This window comes from Gopherus flavomarginatus, chromosome 10 (genome assembly GCF_025201925.1).
Source record: "Gopherus flavomarginatus isolate rGopFla2 chromosome 10, rGopFla2.mat.asm, whole genome shotgun sequence".
NCBI lineage: Eukaryota > Metazoa > Chordata > Testudines > Testudinidae > Gopherus > Gopherus flavomarginatus.
In genome coordinates this window covers 45,098,875-45,112,930 of record NC_066626.1, presented here as the reverse complement: position 1 = coordinate 45,112,930, position 14,056 = coordinate 45,098,875, and the positions used below count along the sequence as shown (strand labels likewise).

At 40.9% G+C, this 14,056-nt stretch overlaps 1 protein-coding gene across 3 annotated transcripts in view; it reads left to right on the top strand.

Annotated features, from left to right (window-relative positions):
- The window catches only part of B3GALT1 (beta-1,3-galactosyltransferase 1), a 334,916-nt gene extending 322,867 nt beyond the window's left edge, over positions 1-12,049 (top strand). For 2 of the 3 annotated variants that reach the window (XM_050916293.1, XM_050916295.1), the window contains one exon: positions 9,838-12,049. In XM_050916293.1, the coding sequence (XP_050772250.1) occupies positions 10,068-11,048 (981 nt within the window). In that variant the 5' untranslated portion in view covers positions 9,838-10,067 and the 3' untranslated portion in view covers positions 11,049-12,049. The remainder of the gene's footprint in view (positions 1-9,837) is intronic. The other variant, XR_007768334.1, reaches the window with a different exon arrangement.
- Positions 12,050-14,056: the final 2,007 nt, after the last annotated feature.

The window sequence follows — 14,056 nt, the reverse complement described above, 5'->3', positions numbered from 1 at the left end:
GTGCCAAACACATAATAGTTTCCCTGGAATTCTTTGTAGCTGAATTCTTAATGTGCTGAATAATTATCTTCTCAAAAGATGACAAACTTTTACTTGAGTAACTTCAAATCTGCATAAATGGTAGAGAAATGTAAGTGTCTTGGTCTGTGCACAAATGAAAGCTATGATCAGAGAAAACACTTGCAAAGACCTCTCTGCAGGGAAAGCTGATTAGGGTCTGTTATATTTATTAGGGTGACCAGATGAAAGAGCTGTGAAATATTGGGATGGGGGGGGTTGCCAGCGGAGCAAAAAAAAAAAACAAAAAAACCCAAGAGCTGGTGGCTGAGGAAAAAACAAATACAAAAGCAAAACAAACAAACAAAACAACAAGAGCTGCTGGAGCATAGGAAAAATTGGTGGGGGGCTGAGCACCCACCAGCAGCACCATGCCCCGCTCCCCTGCACCAGCTTGTCTTCACTCTGCCTCTACCTCCCCTGAGTTGATTTCCACATCCTGTTTCTCCCCCCCTCCCTCCAGTGCTTGTGCTGCCATACAGCTGATTAGTGCAAGCCTGGGAGGGAGGGGTGAGGAGGAGGAATGTGGCCTGCTTGGGGAAGAGGAGGGACCAGGGCAGAGATTTGGGGAGGGATCCAATAGGGCAGTGAGGGGGTGGGACTGGGGGGGCCTCTGATCTCTGGTGTTTCACAGGGCTCAGTGGTTGTCACCACTCCTATTCAACATCTGTGTAAAGCCCTGAAGGGAGAATGAGATGAGAGGTTTACAGGCTTATTCCAGGCTTACAGAGTTGGGGATGCCTATCATACCCCTATGCAGACACTGCTGTTTAAGGTAATAATTGGTATATCTCCAAACTCCTAGAACTGGTAGGGACCTCGAAAGGTCATCAAGTCCAGCCCCCTGCCTTCACTAGCAGGGCCAATTTTTGCCCCAGATCCCTAAGTGGTCCCCTCAAGAATTGAACTCACAACCCTGGGTTTAGCAGGTCAATGCTGGAACCACTGAGCTATCCCTTCTCCCCAGTTACGCCATTGCAAGAGTTCATCTAGAATTGAGGGAAACCGTCTGATTAGGCTTAATGCAGAGAAGTTTGCCTGAGAATTGTATAGGAACAGTTGGCAAAATTCTCAAATGTATTAATTACAAATACGTTATGTTGTGCAGACAGCTCATGAAAATATTCTCAATGAACCTCAGTTTGTCCTAAATCAGTTAGGCAAAGAAGTCACACAAGGTTGTCTCTCTCTTTAGTTGGATTCAGTATCAACATCATAAAGAATACCGTGATGATTGATCATTCATTTTCATATTTTAAGGCGGTCATAAAAATGTTAAATATACTTGAAATGCCTAAAAAATGCAAGAGTGCTGCCGGGGGGGGGGGGGGGGGGGCGGTGTCATTGGTGCTGAATCTAGGTCCAGTCTGCAGCACATTACAGAGGACTTTGGCTACTGTCAATGATCATGCAAGCAACTCAATCACATGCCTAATACTAAGCACACAACTGGACCTACTAATGACAAAGCTATGTACCTTGCTGAATCAGAACCATATTTAATGTAAGTACTTGGCAACCTTTGACATTCTCAATTACTGGCTTATTTTCTCTCATAGAAAAATCTATGTTCCCCTGCCCAATAAATCCATATATTATTGTGACACCAGCTTCATACCACTGTGCAACAGCAGCATTAATGGAATTACTGTGCAAGTTGAGCATTAGTGGAAGTAGGTGACGTAATCTTTTATCCATTAGCCATAAAAAAAAGTGACTGATCCTACAATTGATGTGCTAAAGCGGGCTCTAGAATTCCACCACTCTGGATGTTCTCCCCTGCTCTGACTATTGCTAAAAATTATTTAGCATAGAAAAATACTCAAATCGTTTACCTTTGGAAAGCAGTTTCAGACATTTAAAAAAAACAACAACCCACTTTTCCAGACTCTCCTTACATGCAGGTCTATCCCTTTTCTCTGTCTCCCCATCCCCCAACTCATACACATCCCGCCATTTAAAAATACAAAAGCTTGAATGCACTTCTGTACTCAGTATATATTTCACACTTTTTTTTTTAAGTACAGTAACTCCCCGCTTAACGTTGTAGTCCCAAAAAATGTGATTAAGCAAAACTATGTTAAGCAAATCCAATTTCCCCAAAAGAATTAATGTAAACAGGGGGGGCTAGGTTCCAGAGAAATTGTTTTCACCAAAGAACTATATATTATATAAACACACAGTATACATTTTAAACAAACAATTTAATACTGTTCACAGCTGTGATGATTGTGAAGCTTGGTTGAGGTGGTGAAGTTAGAGAGTGCAAGAGGGCTGAATGCCTTGCTGCTAAATGATGAACTAGCGCTTGGCTGAGCCCTCAAGGGTTAACACATTGTGTAAGAGGCTACATTAACAAAGCAGCACGAACATGAGGGAGGGGAGACAGCATAGCAGACAGAGACAGACACACCTTGTGTGTATGGGGGAGAGCCAGAGAGAGAGAGATGCACACTGCCCCTTTAAAGTAAGCTGACCCACTCTTAAGTGCATTGTCTTTTTAAGTGGATATAGCAGCTGCTGCCCCAAGCTCTCTCTGCCTCTCTCCATCAGTGTTCCCTCCCTGCTCTATATGGAGAAGGGGTAAGCGGGGTGCAGGAGTAGGTGGGAGGGGGACACCCTGACATTACCTCCCCCCACCTGCACAGCAAGCAGAAGTCTCTGGGAGCAGCTGAACTGCTGTTTGATAGCCTGCTGTGCAGCTGCAGCACGGAGAATTTAGGGGGGTGGGGGGGCTGCTGGTCCACCCTGGTTCCAAGCCCCCACCAGCTAGCTGCAACGGACTGCTCTTCCTGCCAGCAGTGGACAAAGCAGGCGGCTACGAGGGTTAGAAGGGAGCATTGCACAATTTTAAATGAGCATGTTCCCTAGTTGATCAGCAACGTAACAATGAAACAACGTTAACTGGGATGACTTTTAGTGAGGAGTTACTGTATAAAATAGACTTCTATAGCAGATTCCCTTAATGTAAATGTTTGCCTAGTGCTGTTGCCTCCTATTTAAATCACCACACAGTTGAACAGATTTCTCAGTCCTCCTCTCTGACAGGACAGGACAAAGAAAACAGTTTGTATAGGTGAGCTCCCTTGTGACGATATTGACAGCACATGACTGATTGCCACATAGAATAGCTTGGTACAATTAGCCACATTAGAAATATTTTAAGAAGTTTTCATATTGTATTTAAGACTACATATTCAAGATACAAAACTAAAGTTATTAAAATATTACTACAAGCATCTGAACTGACAATGCTAGCGTGATTAACTGTTTCATGGGACACTATGCTACAAGACTTATGTTCTGTCTTGTCAAGAGAAAGCATGTGTACTGCTTCTAAAAACTTGCAAAGAGCCTGAAGTATTTGTGTATACCGAGGCACCGGTATTAAGACTCCATCATTGCAATCATCCTGAAAGTGCTAAGTAGAGCATATTGAGCATTTGACAGGATATGTCAACACAAAAAAGGTAATAAATAGAAAACTTGGAACATTTATTTTAGCACCACAACCAAACATAAAAAGAACTATATTTGCCCAAGTCTATTGTACTATGAATATAGCTACCTTATACCAATTATCTGTTATATGCAGGATGCTGTGGGTTTACCCTCAAATCAGAAAGGTTATCTAAAAAACTATTAGCTTAAAATGCCATCAGATCCTGAATGGATAATGGAGATCTTTAATAATGAGATTCTGGTCACTTAAAGCTAATATGTACAGTGGCATTTTTAAAACTTTCGGTAAGAGAAAGAAAATTCAAGATCTAGTATTCTGAACAAAGCTTTAATATTTGCTGTGCTAATATTCTTGATATGAAACTTGACCTGACATACTCTGGAAGCAAGTAGTGAATTGGCTATCAAAGTCAAATGCTATATTCTACATCCCACTTTGATACAAATAGAGATTTTAAATTTTTTTTAAAGAATGTGTGTTAATACAGCATTAACACATATTCTTTAAAAAAATTAAAATCCATGTTTGTATCAGATATTAAATCTTAAGTACTCTTCCACACCCTGTTGCAATTTGTGGGATGTCATTTCAATCGTTCACTCTGAGTTCTCAACAATCCTCCTATTTTCTTTTCTCACAAACTAGGAACACACAGAGAGCTATTGATACTGCTGGGTGACTAAATAAGTCATTGCTGTATGTTTGGAGGGGGGTTATTTTGTGTGTGTTTTTACTATTGTCATCATAAAACTAAGAAAATCTATGTTTACAAAGGAAACCAATGAAGCTTTTAAAGTACATGCACACACATTACACGTGTTACACACACACACCCCTGCATATGGGATGGTGATCTCTAGGAGATATTTCTAAATCAGGTGAACCCGCAGAACCATGTGATAGGTTGCATTTATCATGTACCTTTGAACACCTCATCTGTGTTCTGGACATAAAGCTCACTACTGGGGCTATGTTTAATATTCCAAACCGAGGAACAGCTTTCAAACAGTCATTGTGACACTCCTTTGGGGTACCCAAGCTTGGGAGGCACCTCACTACCACCTGCTCTTAGCATCAGAGGCCATGTCTGTACCTTTTGAGGGTCAGCTCTCTATCTCCACTGGCCATGGGCAACACAGGTCATCCCCTCTAGGCCTTGCAGGCCCTGATGTCACTGTACACGTTAGCAACAGACACACTCCGATAGCCGAGTCCTCTGAGCATCCTCCTGGTGTGTCCAGTCCCTGTTCCACTGGACACTAGTAGTATTCACAGATCTGCTACTTCCACAGAAACAATACACCCCAACTTACTGCTTCCACCTCAGATCATTGCTCTGCTCAGCCCACAGCACTTACACTTGTTCTCACTACAAACATATCTAAGTTTATTTAACAAAGCCTAGAGATTTAAATAGTAGCAAATATATAAAATAAAATTTAACATGCTTTCTAAAGCCTAGATTAATTAATAAGATACTCTCCTGTCTTGTAGAGTATTGCTCACCCAAAATCCTTGCAGTGCTTTATAGTCAAAAACTTTTCATGAGATAAGCAAACTGCCAGCTTACCTCCTAAGTGGAAGACTGTGTGCATTCCCCTGCACCCCCAAGGTACACCAGAACAATACTTGGTCTTTATTCATAAACAGCACATCTTCCTGCTGTTTATTTCATCCTGTAAATTTCCTCTTGTCAATTTTGCAGTCCTTCATTCCACCTTTGATTCATTATGCAAATAGGCATACCCTACACAAAAAAAACCAGACTGGGAGATAGGCATCTGCCACCTCCTGCCTGAAAGGAACATCTCCAAGCAGTGTCACCTTCTGGTGACCTGCCTTACTCCCAGACCTTAAGAACATAATTTCCAGTGTGTGTGTGTGTATATATATATATATATATATATATATACACACACACACACACACACACACACACACACACACACACACACACCCCTCCTCACATATTACTGTACATACATTTCACAATGATTATGACGACCAGTGGGCTTCTGGCTCTTGGTAGAGACATCACCCACTGGTGAACTATTATGCAAATATCTGGCCCAGAAGATCCCTATAAAAGCCTATGCATTCCCTGTGCCCTCTGCCCATTGGCACTAAGAGGTCTTTGTGTCACAACCAGAAAACTGTAGAATTTCATTTTCAGTTACATGAGCCTAAGGGCCAGGATGGGAAATAATCATTCTTGGATGAGTGATGGCTTTAAGATCTGATCTCTAATGAAAATTTTACCCCAATGAGAAAGCTAGGAATCTTTCTTCCTACTCGTATGACACATTTGTAGTTTCTAGCCCTGCTAGATCATGAGATATATGGGACCTTAAAATCACAATAAGTGGATTGAAAAATCTATTTTATGCAATTTTACAGTTTCTAAAATGTATTAGTTAATTTTCTTCTCCCTCAGAAATCTGTACAGCTACGTGTGGTAACTAATGTGCCTATATTTACTGGGGAAGGGAAAAGGAAAGCCATATCCCAATCCACTATAAAAATGTCCTAAACCACTTTCTGCAGCATATACAGAATATTGCCTGGTATGGTACAATATAAAGATTTTACGTATCATGATTGCACAGCTGACCTACACTGCCACTCCTTCCTTAACTCACTGCATAACTTGAGCAAATAAATGATCTTGGATTACAAAAAACACTTTCTAATGTGGATGTTTTTGTATCTGCATAGAAGAGAGAACTCACCAATCAGCATATCCCTTCATGGCTGGATGCAGCATTACAGGACCTTCCCTTCAGTCCCCTCCTTCCAATGACCATTGGGGTCCTGTGGTGGTCTGGTTCTTCTAGGGACTCAGCCCCAGAGCCAAGTTACATACATCTTCACCCTTCTGGTGTATCATTATCCCAATGAAACTGTGTCCTTCACAGTACTAGTCATCAATTTGAAATCTTCCAGCCCTCCTGGGTTCCTCTTCAATCCCACTCTTCTCAGAATCAGGGGTTTCTGGGCTTCTGCCCAGCATCTCTCAGCAGAACATAAACTCCCCAAATAAAACAAACTTAGGCCACTGCTTTTCATGCCACCACCCCCCTGGGCTTGTACTTTCAGTCTCTCTGGTTCTCCCCAGCTCCTTATTCCTCTTCCAGAATGCCAACCCAAAGGGTGACCTCCCAGGGGCCTTGCCCCTGTTTCTGTGCTCACCACCGGGCTGGCTTTATTGCTGTAACTTCCCCCTAGTTCCTTTCACTTAGATAGGAAACTCAAACCCCCTCTTCTCATGGGTCTCTCTTCCCACTCTGAGCTCCTTCCTTTACCTCCTCCCCAGCTGGGTTTGATAAGAAACTGAGTCTGACACAGTTTCCAGGTGTAAGCAAGTGGGCTAATTGGTCTCTCAGGCTTGTGTTAACCTTTCAGTTACCCATGTGTAGTCTATAGAAATAATGCTGTAAGGCATGGCAATACAGCCATTGTTTCCACTTCCTGGTTAAAAGAAATGTCCTAATCTGGAAATAAAGTTAGAGTGACATTTTCCCTCTTTTTGCTGTATCGATTTGCTTCTTTTAGGAAAGTCCATCAGGGTTTTTTTTGCCACACAATTAATATGCACACAGCTTCAGTTTACTCCAAAGACAGCTGCACCTGTGCATCAGAGGGCAACATTTTGAATTCAGTAGCACATGAGCCCAGTTTTCCCGGAACCATCCCAGTTTTCCCAGAACCTTCTTTCTGGGCACCCAAAATGAGCATAGACACTATTAAAGCTGTTCTTTTGCTCAAAATGAATGTTAACAGCACTTATTCAGTGTTCTGTGATACATTCATTCAAAACACTGAGACTACATCTACATTTATGGTGGTGTATAGAGTACAGTCATGCACATTCAGTTAGCAGTGTAGATGGTGAAGCACTGATAGGTGAGCAGAGTAGTCTAGAGTGCCCTACAAGTCTGAGCCCTAGGGCAGTGGTTCTCAACCGGGGTCCACAAGCCTTTTCAGGGGGTCCATAGGGCCCCGCTGCTGAAACCTGGTGCCCTGAGCCCCAGGGACCCTCCACAGGGCAGACATGTGGAGCAGCTCAGGGTTTCAGCCCCAAGTCCCGGTGCCCCCTCACCCTGTGAGGCTGAAACCGGGAGTAGCATGGGGCAGAAACCCCGAACTCTCCCCATCCCCCTGCCAGCTGCATCTGAGACCAGGCAGGCCTGAAACCCTTAGCTCCCCCCTGCTGCAGCCAGGAGCAGCATGGGGCTGAAACCCTGAGTTCTCCCCGCCAGCTGCCACCACGAGCGGGGCGGGGCTGAAACCACGATGCGGGCAGAAACCTTGAGCCCATGGGCAAAGTTGAGGGGGCACAAGAGTGTTGCCCCCCAAACTGCAGTGCCTTACCCAGAATGGGGCAGTTCCAGGGGAAGCACCACTCCTCCCCCTCCACCTCTCCCCCAGCCAGGTCCTAGGCAGGAAGCCGGAGCCAGGCGGCTCCTCTGGCTGGCAGTGCCACGGAGTGGGCAGCTGTGGCATTCCCCATCTGGTGCTGGTGCCCGCCTGGGTAGTGGTTGCTTCTCAGCTCCCAGCCCCCTTTGGCTGCTCACGCAGCCAGTCAGAGCTGCCCAGGTGGCTCCGGCCCAGCAGAGCCCTGTGGGAGCAGCCACTGGCACACAGTCCCAGATAGGTGGGTGGCTTGCTGAGGTGAGTCAGGGGGTAAAGGTGGCGCTCTCTCCCTGGACCCCACTGTGCAGAGCTGGCCAGAACCTAGCCAGCCCTTGCCCCCACCCAAAAAACTGAAGTCAAACTACATCTATGCCCAAGGGTTCTCACCTTGGCCCCGAGCCCTGAGTGCTCCCATCCCTCGCTGGGCCCTGGAGTTGTTCTAGCATGTTGAGGGAGTCCTCAGAAAGAAAAAAGGTTGAGAACCCCTGCCCTAAGGTATATATTCCTACACAGCTCTCTACATGCCAGAACTGTGCCTTCAGTTTAGTGTCCCACTGTCTCCCCACTGCCTGAGTCTTTTCCCACTGCAGTAAAAGGCTCTGGTAGTGGGGAGACAGTACACAAGTAGCTACACGCCACAGGCAGGCAGGCTGTGTTTACACTAGGGTGACCAGATGTCTCGACTTTATAGGGACAGTCCCGCTATTTGGGGCTTTTTCTTATATAGGCTCCTATTATCCCCTCACCCCCCGTCCCGATTTCTCACACTTCCTATCTGGTCAGCCTAGTTTACACTTACGTGTAGCTACACACAGCACAGAAAGGCTCCTGCAGGTCTCCACTGCTGAAGTCTTTCCCTGTGGCATGTAGCTACACATCACAGTGACAAGTGTGGACGCAGCCTGCCTCCCTGTGGCACATAGCTACATGTGTAGTGTCTATAGTCTACATGCACCTGTAACTGTAGAATAGCCTATGTTGCAGGAAAAATTCTCCCCTCTAGTAAATATGCACATGTGTCTGTTGAGTCAGTAACAGAGAGTAGCAAAACAAGCACTTTTTAAAAAAAGTGTACTTTCGCATGAGTATTTTGCAACCTTTCAAAAGATTTTTACCATGATAGTGTCTCAGTTTATTGTTTTGAAAAATACAATCACCATAAGCATACACTAGGGCAATATTTACTGTAGATGAGGCACAGTATTAGCTAGAGCAATGCTGCAGAAAGCTACTGCACTGTTTGTTTAGAAAAAAACTATAATCACATCTTCCTACCATTGTCTCTACTAGATTTGTATTCAGATCTTTACATGGATTTATTATGGGCTGTTTTACGACAGCATATTCTTCCCTATTATGGTTATTGTGCTTAGGAACAGGATTCTAGTCCAAACCTGCTTAATTTAATTTTAATTGTTGCCAGGACACATAGTAGTACAATTTATATTAAAACTGGGTTTGTAGATATCCATACGCATACTCCACTAACTCTGTCCTACAAGACTTGTGTGCCTTATTAAAGAAGACTGTAAGCAAATATTAATTTATATGTATATTTTAACATTTCATTTACTTAATTATATTTTAATGTAAAATGCTTTATAATTTATCTTAAAATATGATGCTAGATTGTGGTAGTCCAAAAGAAAGAGATGAATTCCCAGCAAATCCCTTTTAAATTTTACTGATGACCTAAAATACAGTAACAATCTTTTCAATTGGATATAATACAAGATGAATTATTAGCCTGTATATTTCATAAACATGTTCTTCCAGGATGGGTATATTCCAGTACATTATGTTGTATCAAAGGAATTCATGAAATAAAATTCAGGAGAATGATAAATCTTATGTCTTAAGAATATATGACTTAGCAATGGAAATCTTTTTCTCATATTTTTCAGAGAGAAATGAAAATTTCAAGAAATAGAAGCTGCTACTATACAAAGAAAGAAAGAAAAAAGCCTCTTCAGGGTTAATATCCTCCATCTGAGATCCATGAACAATTACACAGTTATTTTTCTATATCGAACTTTAAGGTTTGTTAATAATATGCTGCCTTTGCGGGACACAGAGATGCTAATGGTAAGAAGGCTATTTATTCACTATACTGAATAGAGGAGCTACAGAAACAATGGCTTCAAAGGTCTCATGTTTATATGTTCTGACAGTAGTTTGTTGGGCAAGTGCTCTTTGGTATTTAAGTATAACTCGTCCTACTTCTTCCTACACTGGCCACAGACACTTCAATACCATATCGATAGCCAGGAAAAATGTCTCCTTTGGTAATATAAGAACTCGACCTATAAATCCACATTCATTTGATTTCCTTATAAATGAGCCTAATAAGTGTGAGGAAAGCATCCCTTTCCTAGTCATTTTGATCAGCACGACTCACAAAGAATTTGATGCAAGACAAGCAATTCGAGAGACTTGGGGAGACGAAAACAACTTTAAAGGCATTAAAATTGCCACTCTCTTCCTTCTTGGGAAGAATGCAGATCCTGTATTAAATCAGATGGTAGAGCAAGAAAGTCAAATTTTTCACGACATTATTGTTGAGGACTTCATTGACTCTTATCATAACCTTACTCTTAAAACGTTAATGGGTATGAAGTGGGTGGCCACATTTTGTTCAAAAGCAAAGTACGTTATGAAGACAGACAGTGATATTTTTGTAAATATGGATAACCTTATTTATAAACTTCTCAAACCCAATACCAAGCCAAGGAGAAGGTACTTTACTGGTTATGTCATCAATGGAGGACCAATAAGGGATGTCCGCAGTAAATGGTACATGCCCAGAGATTTGTATCCTGACAGCAATTATCCACCTTTCTGTTCAGGCACTGGCTACATTTTCTCAGCTGACGTAGCAGAACTGATTTACAAAACCTCCCTCCATACCAGACTTCTTCATCTGGAAGATGTATACGTGGGACTCTGTCTTCGGAAGCTTGGCATTCACCCTTTCCAAAACAGTGGCTTCAATCACTGGAAGATGGCTTACAGCTTGTGTAGGTATCGCAGAGTGATCACAGTGCATCAGATAACTCCAGAAGAAATGCACAGAATTTGGAATGACATGTCAAGCAAGAAGCATCTCAGATGTTAAGATTTTTACAGATGTAAATACTTTTTTTATTATTTGAGCAGAAAGGAATCAGATAATTTATAGGAAAATTAACTTTGAGGAGGGTTTTAATAACTGATTTTGCATTCTTGTCTTGACTCCTGGTTTGCACTCTTCAGACTCTATTCATAAAAGACTTTACACAACTTAAAGGGGCCAGAGTCAAATCTCAGAGTCATTGCTCCCTATAAAAACATTTTAAAAAAATCAGCTCTTGCACCTGTATGTATAAGAACAGTAGTAGCTAACCAGAGCTGCATAACAATTCATGCCCATAAATCTGAGATGAAAGTCTGGCCCTAAAAAATGAAGAATCATGTTAACATCTTTATCTCATCCTCACAAGCTATAAGTGTCTTTTTTTAGGGCTCTATTCATAAATATACACACAAATATTAAAAAAATATACTAAGTGTGTGTATTTACAGCTTGAGTGCTATCTTTGCACTGATTTTATACACCTGTATTGCCATGTACATTTTACTGTACAGTATGTGCAGTTTTAAAATCAGTTTATTGCTGGCAGAAAGGCAGAATTTAAACAAGTGTGAATATAACATTGAAAATCAAAATACTGTAGGTCTTAGAAACATTACCTGCCCAAAGATAAAATACAAGCCCCCAAAAGGTGGCATTTATGTAGATTTAATAAAACCACATAATTCCCCCTGACTAAAAGAGCCCTATCAAATATAATCTTAGAATGAAATATAATTTGTGTGTGAAATACAAGAAGAAAATGTGTGCAACAAAAACTAAAAATCAAATCAAATGTGTATTCAGGATAAAGGTACTTAACGTACTTTAACATTTTCTTTTTAAAACAAGTGCAGCATATCTCCTTAGTACTACTTAGGACTTGTAGAGATATATATGCACTAACAGTAATACTATTTTGGTACAGTATTATTGGACTAGACAGTATTATCACCAATGGAATTTTCATAAATTATAGTGTCTGCCATAGCAAATATGTAATTTTATTGAATAATGGAAAATATCAGTAAAACAATCCTTTCTTACTGTCTTACTGACTAGAAGCAAGTTTACCATCTCCACATCACTCAGTATATCATTAAAATTAAACACAACATATGGTACTTAAAGCATTTTGCTTTCTTAGAGGTAAATTCTGCTTTTTACCACAGTGCACCCATTACAGAAAATGTAATTACTCAAGATTTATACCAGTGAAGCAGAGGAGAATTTGGACAACACAAAAAATATTTAGTCAATTCCTTCTTGGGCAACAGAAGGAAAGTATAATAGCAGTTATGTGGATCTCTCAAGGGGAGAATAGATCCTCACAGCAAAATCAAGAATATTTAGAAGCTACATGTACATAAACCAAATTCTAGTCTTTGTTTCATACGTGGAGCTACCAGTGAAGTCATTATTAAACCAAGAAGTCACTGAGGCCCAATTCAGGAAAGCATCTCAACTTAGGACAGCTCTTAAGCACACACTTAACTTTAAGTATGGGATTGAAGTCAATGGGGCTCAAGAACATTCTTCAATGTTAAGTCCATTCTTAAGTACTTTCCTGAATCAGGGCCTGGGAGCTGGGCACACAGATTCCAGGGCAGAATTTGGTCTTCAGACTACAAAACATGTGACTGCATAATTTAAATTTTCCCCTCTAGGTACAAATACCTTTCCCCTTTAGGATTCCCTTTCCTTCCCTGGCCTCTTCCTACAGCATAACCTGCTTCCTCATGCTTGCTCTTCTCTACTCCTGTCTCAGGCCTGTGCATATAATGAGAGGACAATAGATCTCAGAAGCACATCTCTCCAACCTTTATGGATACTAGTGGAGTGAGATTACTGAAAAATATTTTTTGTTTGAATCATTAAAGCAATGTACTTTCACTGCCTTCACACAAGTGTGCTTTCTGTTAATATTCTTGCAAGATGTTCACTGGAACAAACAGATTTAAACAAATAGTATAGTGTATAGTATAGTAGAGAAATTGAATTTTCACCTAGTAAACATGACAATTCTCACTCACATCTGATAGTAACAGATATGCTCATTCATCCAGGTGACCTATATGTCCAATCAAAACTACTCAGATTTCAAATATTAAATATTTACAGTTGGAGATGGTCAAAAAATCCAAAAATAATTTTGTAAAAAAAATTCAAAATGTTGATCTTGTTTTTGTTTTGATGTGCTCAGAATGAAACTATTACTCATTCTTTGTAAAATATTCATCATTTTGAAAAATGGTTATCTAAAATTTTCATGTTCTGAAAAGTTATTTTAAGAAAGAACATTCTATAACCATTCTGACAACACACGACATATTTTCTTAAAAAAATAAAGCAGCACAGCCTTTTTCATAAAACAAAATTGACAACTGACATTTTTTCACAAAAGAAAATCATTTTTGAAAAAGGCCATCATTGCATGAAGAGTTTTGTCTGAAAAATTTCAGCCAACTGTATTCACAATACAATCCAAGAATTACGTGCTGAAATTATTTTCTGAATAATTTCAGCAAAAAGAATTCAAAAATATTGCTGCATGTTCACAGTTTGCAAACTGAAAGAGGCAAAATTCATCATAAAAGTTATAGCTATGGATTATTCAGCAATCGCTGGTGTCCAGTGTTGTGTAAGTGCAGAAGGATAGTTAGTCCATATGTCATTCAGGATATCCATGGGGAAGCAGTATGAAATTATTGGTTCATTGTTTAAGTGAAATCTCTGACGTAATTTTGCCTTTAATCTTATCTGTTAATATCATGCCATAGGTGTACATAGCACTTTATAAACAAGTGAGCGAGCGTTCCTCCAGCAAGGAGCTTACACGCTAGTGAAAAATCCTGCTAACCTCATTCACATACCAGTATTATTGATTTCACGGGAACTGCATGTATAAATCAGGTGAGGAGGATTTGGCCTTTAAACCACACCATATAGTGCAGTGAATGAAAACAATAGGCATGGAGCTTTACTTCAGAGTTAGAAGTGAAGCTATACAGTAG